Here is an 8,630-nt window from a genome sequence, read left to right as displayed (position 1 = left end):
GTCAGTAGTGGCTAAGCGGTACGAGCGGGTGGTAGGTGATTAGCGCCGTTGAAATTGTTTATGTACTTTGCAATGGCAGTAGTCTGGTGTACTGAGCTGTACGAGCGAGATGTTTATATGCATAATCCTGCATCAACATTTTTGCCTTTTCTGCATAATCTTTCATGAAATTCAGGGGTAGTTATTTCGTTTGGTGTTCTATCGATCTACCTTGGCTTTACTCCCATAGCACTCTGCCACTCTATGTACTTTAATTTTGTTTCCTTTGGGTTGTGCTTTAATTTTCTTTGGCTTGGCTTCAGTTTGTTGTATTGCATAATTTTAGTTTACTATCTACAATTAGAGTTAGTGAGATTACTCTCGGTTTCAATATCTAATTGTGGTTTTTTTGGTAATCAAATTTTCAGAGCTTCATTCTTTCCTGTATCTAATTGGGTTTCTTTACAGGTTTTCATGTGGATGACTTTGAAGAAGTGGCTTTGAATGTGAAGTGAACTTTCATATTTCCATTTTTTTTTTATAATAATTTTGGAGGGAGAAAAAAAAAAAAAAAAAAAAAAACCGAAACCGAACCGAAATAAAATTGAACCGAACCGAACCGAAATTTCGGTTCGGTTTCGGTTTTGAGAAAAAACCGAACCGATTAGAACCGAACCCAGCCCTAGTACGAAATTCATCTTCATAGTGAGGGTGTTTTGTTTTTGCTTAGAAACTCTAGAATCATAGAGCATTTTCATGGATAAAGTTCTTCATTGAAAATCTTAAAATTATCCTTGAAAATTCTTGCTTAAATCTTTCTTTTCAAGATTATTTATTTTTTGTTGAAAAGGATCATCTTTGAGATTGTTCTTTGTTTTCTAGCTATTCTCCTTTCTTCGTTCTTAATTATTTGAAAACCCTAGTTGCAAATGATTTTCTCTTGCTTAAAATTGGGTGCTAACTCACCAAAATCTTCCATGAGAATGTTCGGTTAAAGTAGTGTAGTCTCAAGCATATTTCAAAATCTTCTGATAGATCTCTATATGGGATTCTCAGTTGATTTCTTCATTCTAAATGTTTTGTTTGAAGAAGCTAACTTTGTAGTTTCGAATCTAAATTTGCATATCATATTTGCATATCATTTTCACAGTTTCGTGTCTCACACCAGTGCCACATGAGATGAGCTCAGAAGATGGAGCTACCATGTTTATGAAGACCGAGCTTAATGCTCTTAGGCATGATTGAAGGTTGCACAAAGATACAGGCTGCTTTTTAAATTGGTTTTAGCAATTTGAGCTTGTGTGGTATACATTGTATGGACCTTATTTTCATTAGTGGACCTAAGTCCTTGGGGACCCCCGTTTTTTAGCCCACATAGGATTTTTTCGGTCAGAAAACCTATTGTGTTAATATTGAATTGTTCTTCATATACTGGTATTTCTGCTATAAGTTGTGTATGTCGTTCGTGCCTTGTTATGATGCATGATTAAGTACAGATTGAGTTGTACAAAAAACGATCCCAAATGTGCCTTTATATATTTACATAGGCAACTAAACATTCCTCGGGTTTCAAATGCGTCTTTTTAATTTACAATATCACACACTTTCTATATCACACTTGATATATAGCCCTGAGTCATCGAGACTGCTCAGCTTTGAGATTATTTCTGATTTGCAGTTGCAGTTGGAGACGATTTCCTGATATTCCCAACTCTGTGACCATCCATTCTAGCTTTACCAAAAACCCCATTTCTAGCAGATTTTGGTGATGCCGGCCAATGTCCACAAGCGACGGCCATATCTTTCAAGTTTTGAAGGCTTTCAAGAGTCTCGATAATGGTTGGCATTTTAGGCCTGTCTTTAGGGTTCATACTTATGCATTGTAATGCCAGATGGGCAATCTCCTTTGCTCCCTTGACAGAATACTGGCCAGCAAGTTTTGGGTCCATAATATAGCGCAACCTCCGACTACTGCTAGTCAGGTAAGGTTTTGCCCAATCAATCAGATTTTGCTCGCTCTTTGGTCTCGATTTATCCATTGCTCTTTTTCCTGTTAGCAATTCTAGCAGCACCACTCCAAAGCTGTAGATGTCACATTTTGTTGTCAATTGCCCTGAAAATTTGAAATTCATCCAAATGTCAATGCATTTGATTAATGAAATGGGTCCTTCGAATTAGACTCACTCGACCCATCTAGTAATTAATTGACGTTATCATCTCACTATGATAAGTTTTTAATATATGACAATAGTCAAAGGAAGTTTCCATTTTTCTAAAATATTCTAATCGAATTGGATTGAAATCTACATTTCTATCAATACTAAATCATTAACTAGTTAATTCGTAAAGTTAAACAGTAACCCTAGATAGAAATTCTTAATATAACCTAACGCAATTTCTTTCTTTGCATACGAAACTCCTCATATGCACACTTCATTGCACTAAAAAAGCAATTCTAAACGGGGCTATATGTACTGAAGAAAAAAGTTGGGAAGTATGTATATATATAAGTTTTTCATATAAGACAATAGTCAAAGGAAGTTTCCATTTTTCTAAAATATTCTAATGGAACTAGATTGAAATCTACATTTCTATCAATATTAAATCAACTAGTTAATTCGTAAAGTTAAACAGTAACCCTGGATAGAAATTCTTAATATAACCTAACGGAATTTCTTTCTCTGCGTACGAAACTCCTCATATGCACACTTCATTGCACTAAAAAAGCAATTCTAAACGGGGCTATATGTGCTGAAGAAAAAAGTTGGGAAGTATGTATGTATGTGTGTGTGTGTGTGACACGTATATATAAGTTTTTAATATAAGACAATAGTCAAAGGAAGTTTCCATTTTTCTAAAATATTATAACGGTGGATTGAAATCTACTTTTCTATCAATATTAAATCATCAACTATTTAATTTGTAAAGTTAAACAGTAACTCTTGATAAAAATTCTTAATATAACCTAACGCAAAATAACCTAACGCAATTTCTTTCTCTGCATACAAAACTCCTCATATGCACACTTCATTGCACTAAAAAAGCAATTCTAAACGGGGCTATATGTACTGAAGAAAAAAGTTGGGAAGTATATATGTATATATATAGCATTTCAAATTCTACCTGTTGAGACATATTCAGGGGCAGCGTATCCATAGGTACCCATTACTCTTGTTGTGACATGCGTTTCTGATCCTTCAGGCCCCATCTTTGCAAGTCCAAAATCTGACAGCTTTGCTGTGAAATCCTACCAAATACAGAGAAAAATGCAGCTTATATAATACTTAAATACCCTGGAATCAAAAGTAGGTTTTGTTTTTGTCATTTTACTATAGCTGTATATAAAAACTATAAAAATAAAAAGAAATATTGCACTTGTCGTCAAATATTCATTTCGTAAAATGACTTTCTGAGATTGTCAATAGTAACTCCCTCTATGTCCCGAGTGCTACACTTACAGAATCTACCAAGACATTTGAAGTTTTGAAATCCCGGTATATAACAGGTGTCTCAGCTCCATGCAAGAAAGCAAGGCCTTTGGCTGCTCCTATTGCAATCTTTAGTCTTGTGGCCCAAGGCAATGATACTGCAGAAAGCCCTGCATTCACAGCAGATAATAATTATATAAACCCTAAAACTGTAATTAAAAATAATTATAATTGTTGGACTTGGAGATATTATGCAAACGCACTTTTGAATAAGTGATTCTCTAAGCTGCCTCGAGGCATAAACTCATAAACAAGGAGTCTTTCTTCGTTCTCGCAACAGTAGCCAATCAATTTCACCAAATTCTGGTGCCTCAGCTGCCCAAGAAATATCACTTCTGCCTGCAACAAATTAATGAGTTATGAATAAATTTGTCAAAACTTACCAAAACTTAACTGGAAAAGTCTCTTTTTCTTTTCTTTTTTTTTTTTTTTTTTTTTTCAAATCAAATCATTTTATTAGAGATGTGCTTCCTATTGAGATTTGGCGATTAGTCCACATACAACTCTTTATTTATTTATATGAGGACGCTTTAGTCAATATCTTCTAAAAGTTGATATGGTTTGCTTGCTTTCGGCCTAGTTAGCTTCTTTCCTTTCTCTTTTACTTTTGGTCAAGGCCTAGATAAAATAATTAAGGTGATTTTTACACATTAATTTTAACTTTTCACATATATCTCTTTATTTATAGTATTCAAACTGAATTAAATTAAACAAAAATAACAAACATGATTAAAATAACTACAGGAACCTTTAACGAAGAAAAAACACAACCGAAAGGACTAATGACTAATAAGAAATCGTTGGTTTAACCTAAGTTGTCAGACAATCCTTCTTATATTATAAAAGTTGAAACTCTTTATAAAGATCATTTCTAAAAAAACAATTATTCGAACAATTCAAAAATGATCATTATTAAAAATAGTAACCGTTATCGTTATTTATTAAATTAACCTTATCTTTTTTTAATCGGTTATATATGGTACGTAGTAATATTATTTTTCTCAAAATTGCTGTTCTGGACAAACTATTTGTATCATCATTTATAACATCTCTCTAATAAAGATGGACTCAGATGTTAGAAGCCTCACCTCTATTAGAGAGATAGTACAATTAAATGGTAAGTGTAGCATATTCTATTTTCCTTCACATGTCTTTATCATGGCAGAAAATATATAGTAAAATTAAAAAATCCTTACGAGCCATTCGCGGTGTCCTTGTAGGCCTTCAATGTCGAGGAGCTTAACGGCAACGGCCTGAGCCTTCAAACCCTGCCTCAAATTCTCATCAACATAACCCTTATGCACGGTTCCAAACCCACCTTCTCCAAGCAAAAAATTGACCGAAAAATTCTGAGTCACAGCACGCAGCTCACTCAGTTGAAAATCATACAAGTCCGACCCAAAAGACTGTGCAAGATCCTCGTTGATCCGTATGGACGAAGAACGGCTGAGATCAGAAAAAGACAACCTCCGGAAGGATGGCAGTTGATGAGCAACATCCTTGGAGAGATCAGACCTTGATGGCCTACACCTGCTGAAGTTGCGAAAGATTGTTTGGTCTTCAGCTGAACAGCAGTTTGCTGTGAATGGTCTCCAAGGCTTTGAGTGCTGCTGCTGCCGCCTCGTCATTATTGGGGGAGAAGAGAATAGTTAGTGGAAAGAGATATGCATTTGATGCAAATAATACCACCTGAACCATGGTTTCTTGTTCTAAAAGTGAGCTAATTTAATAGAGAAGGAGGTGTACTTTCTTTCTTCAACTGCTCTAACCACTCTACTAAATGGGGGAATTGTATTTCGTTTGCAATCTGCTTCTTTAACATTATCCGTACTTGTCATTTGTCTTTTACGTAATGTCTTATTGTAGAAGTTAGAAGATATTCTGCAATTGAGTAAATCTTAATCTTTCTTTTTCTTTAGGGACACACACGGTATGACCAAATTTTGCATCAAACCCACTTTTATCTGCGTTAGAACCAATCAAATAGAGATGATAATATATATATATATATATAACAAATACATAAATAGATATCGAATTTAACTATATGATTAAACCCCAATACAAATAATTAAATGAAGTTGTAAACAAAATCTCAACAAATATCACTAACTTGCTTTCGGAAGATAGAGGCTTGCAAGGTACATATTATATAGTGGAGCCAAGTCGAGTACAGGATGCTCAAGCTCCACTCATTATGGGAAGGTATTTAGTTTTAAAACATGACAAGGGTGCCCATAGTCACATATGGGCATGGCTTAGGCTTATCCATGTATTGATAATATGATTGTATTTGTAAAGTCATTTATGATGATACTTGTAAGTCGCGTCCTGCGCAGAGTTGCATTTGCTTAATGGGATTGGGATAGTAGCCAATGCCACTACGCTATTGCCAACAATGAACATGTAGCTTGAGGCCCATTTCACAGTGACCACCACCACCAATTCGTTCTGCTTCTTCAGTGGGTGTAATGTTTGACACAAATCGTAGTCCGTCTTCCTCACTTCCAGCACATTTTGCACCGGGCTCAGCCTGAAACCTGCCTTACACCGACACCAACGTGTGATCAAATTTCAACTTCAATTTCAAATATCTTATATCTATTCACAATTAAATCATTACATACAAGCAACCAGATTAAGACACAACTTCATTAATCCCAATATCTATCAGTACACCCAATTAACAAAATAAATTTATGAACACACAGCCACCGTTAAGCCCTGCAGCCCTATTCATGGATTTCAACTAAATCGCTACCAAATGCAGAATACAAACTTGAAGTAATCGTCCATGGATGAAATGCGGCTAATTAAATACAAAGGATAATCAAGATTACATACTAAGAAAGTCGCCCACACGGAAAGTGGTGCGATTAGCCCATGCTTGGATGTCGGATCTGAGATCCCAGCCGGATGCTCCGTCAACAGTGTGGTTGGTGTGAGTGGTGGCGATTGCAGAGACGCTGCAGTGAAAGAACATCAGCACTATGATCGCCTTCACAGAAGAATCAGCGGAGATACATGCATTTTCTAATTTGTTAACTACAGTAATCGATCAAAGATACATCATAATATCCAAATTCTAGAAGAAATGGAGAAAAAACTACTGCAATTTTCTCAGGAAAATGCACAAACACTTGGTAAACACACGATCATGAACGAAATAAACGAGAATTAGAATATAAACTAATAACGTAATAGATTGGAGAAGCTGAATTACGCACACACTTAACGAATTAATGAATATATCTAAGAAAGAACTGAACAGAAGAAATTAGCAAGAACAAACTGAAATCGAACGCATGCAAGTCAAAACTAAGTACGTAGCAGAGTAACTTTCAACAAAAATCAGCAAGAAAAAACTGAAATTGACACCAATTCAAGTCAAAGTGCAGTACGTGACAATTTTCTTAGGAGATTATGCAATTTTCTCCAGAAAATGCCCAAAAACTTGGTAAACACGTCATCATGAAATGAAAGAAACAATAAATTAGCAAGTCAAAATGCAGTACGTACTTGCAGTTGTTGATTTCTTGTGATGGTAAAAGAAAATCGATCAAGCAGAAGAAAATTCTGGAATAATTGAGAAAGTGAAGCGAATTGAAGCAACGAGTATAATGGAGTGAAGATTTTAGCAAAGTGCAGTGGGAATGGAGAGAAAGCGAGCGAATTAAAAGAAGTTTAATCAAGCAAAAGGAATGTTTGGAAGGAAGTTTAATCATGCATGCAAACGGAACGGATGTTTGGAAGGAAGTTTAATCACCCAGTCCCTTACACCGTCGATCTCACCTTCTCTCTTATCAACCTAAGTTCTAACCCTCAACTAATTATTCAACGCACAGCACGTCTGTATAGGGGGAAGCTTGTAGTGCTCATGGATTCAGATTGCATGTTGCAACTTCCCCGGCGGAGCATGTCCTCAGCATTATGATTGAAAATTAAAATCATACGTTTTATCTTATTAAAATACAATTAAATATTGTTAAAATTCAAATAGCTTTAATGAGCTAACCAGGGAGCAGAACTTCAAGATTTCAGTACTGACAAACTGAAAATTATGCAACGGTTCAGCAATCAAGAATTTCAAAATTTACTTAAATTTCCTAATTTTTATGTGAAAAAAACCATAAAAAAAATTTAATTTAACGTACAAAAACCTTATCACACGCGTAACCATGTGGCAAGAAGCTAGTACACATTTTATGGCTCTTCTCCAAGAAGCACTTAGTGGCAGGCGTTTTTAACCGTCCAAACTAACACGATTCATGAAGTATAGCCTTCCATTGGTGGAACCATATTTTTGAAAGGGTGATTTTGTGGAAGTTCAATTAAGGCATACAATACACAAAACTACTGTATTGGGTCAACTACAGTTGAGGTAGTTTTGTGTAATTTACCCTAATTATAAATTGGTTAATCTGCATTTAAAATAAACAAAAATTACAGAATCTGCCACTACAACTGGCACCCACTTCAACTAACACTCATTTTCTCGTAGTTTTATATTTTGAAATAAGTCAATGCGTATCAGACACTGCAACGCAATGTCTGTTTCCTGATTCTGTGTTTTACATTTGGATTCACACTGCATTATAGTGTCCATCTACTGGTTTTGTTTTTTTCCATCACTCACACACCTCCTACATGTTTCTTTTTACATTTGGATTCAAACACTGGAATGCAGTGTCCGTTTTCTGATTTTGCTTTTTTACTTTTGAATTCAGACATTACGTTGCATTATCCGTTTCTTGATTCTATTTTTTCCATCACTCACACATCTCTTACGCTTCACACCACGCGCGACTCCTGATTTTTACATTTAGGTTCAGACAATGTAATACAATGTCCATTTCTTGGCTCTGTCTTTTACATTTAGATTCAAACACTGTAATGCAGTGTTTGTTTCTTACTTTGTTTTTTACATTTGGATTTAGACACTATAATGCAGTGTTTGTTTCCTTATTCTATTTTTTACAATTGGATTCAGACATTGTAATGTAATGTTCGTTTCCTGGTTCCCTTGTTTTTTAGTTGAGCAAACCCCTCCATGTAAACAAGGGCGATACAGAGAAAGTGATAAATATACTTGTTCCAACTATTTATAGGGTTCAAATCATATCCGGATCAATTCCATAGGGATAGAAATCTAACGGCCAAAAC

At 35.2% G+C, this 8,630-nt stretch overlaps 1 protein-coding gene across 1 annotated transcript; it reads right to left on the bottom strand.

Annotated features, from left to right (window-relative positions):
- Positions 1 to 1,546: 1,546 nt before the first annotated feature.
- LOC137711572 (probable serine/threonine-protein kinase PBL15) lies at positions 1,547 to 5,095 on the bottom strand. Its single transcript, XM_068450824.1, has 5 exons — positions 4,664 to 5,095; positions 3,671 to 3,806; positions 3,438 to 3,577; positions 3,103 to 3,226; positions 1,547 to 2,092 (listed from the first exon to the last, which is right to left on the bottom strand). Exons 1-5 carry the CDS (start codon positions 5,093 to 5,095, stop codon positions 1,641 to 1,643), a joined length of 1,284 nt encoding a protein of 427 aa, XP_068306925.1. The 3' UTR covers positions 1,547 to 1,640.
- Between the last annotated feature and the right edge of the window lie 3,535 nt (positions 5,096 to 8,630).

The sequence above is a fragment of the Pyrus communis genome, chromosome 12, assembly GCF_963583255.1.
Source record: "Pyrus communis chromosome 12, drPyrComm1.1, whole genome shotgun sequence".
Taxonomy (NCBI): Eukaryota; Viridiplantae; Streptophyta; class Magnoliopsida; order Rosales; family Rosaceae; genus Pyrus; species Pyrus communis.
The sequence above is the reverse complement of the archived record's forward strand: the minus strand, read 5'-3'. Positions and strand labels throughout refer to the sequence as shown.

What these genes read in the sequence shown, in the direction of transcription:
- LOC137711572 (XM_068450824.1), bottom strand. Translation starts at nt 5,095, where the DNA reads ATGACGAGGCGGCAGCAGCAGCACTCAAAGCCTTGGAGACCATTCACA. An exon ending in AAGGACACCGCGAATGGCTC is followed by an intron (nt 3,807 to 4,663) that starts GTAAGGATTTTT and finishes AATTTGTTGCAG; the next exon opens with GCAGAAGTGATATTTCTTGG. An exon ending in CAAATGTCTTGGTAGATTCT is followed by an intron (nt 3,227 to 3,437) that starts GTAAGTGTAGCA and finishes TGTATTTGGTAG; the next exon opens with GATTTCACAGCAAAGCTGTC.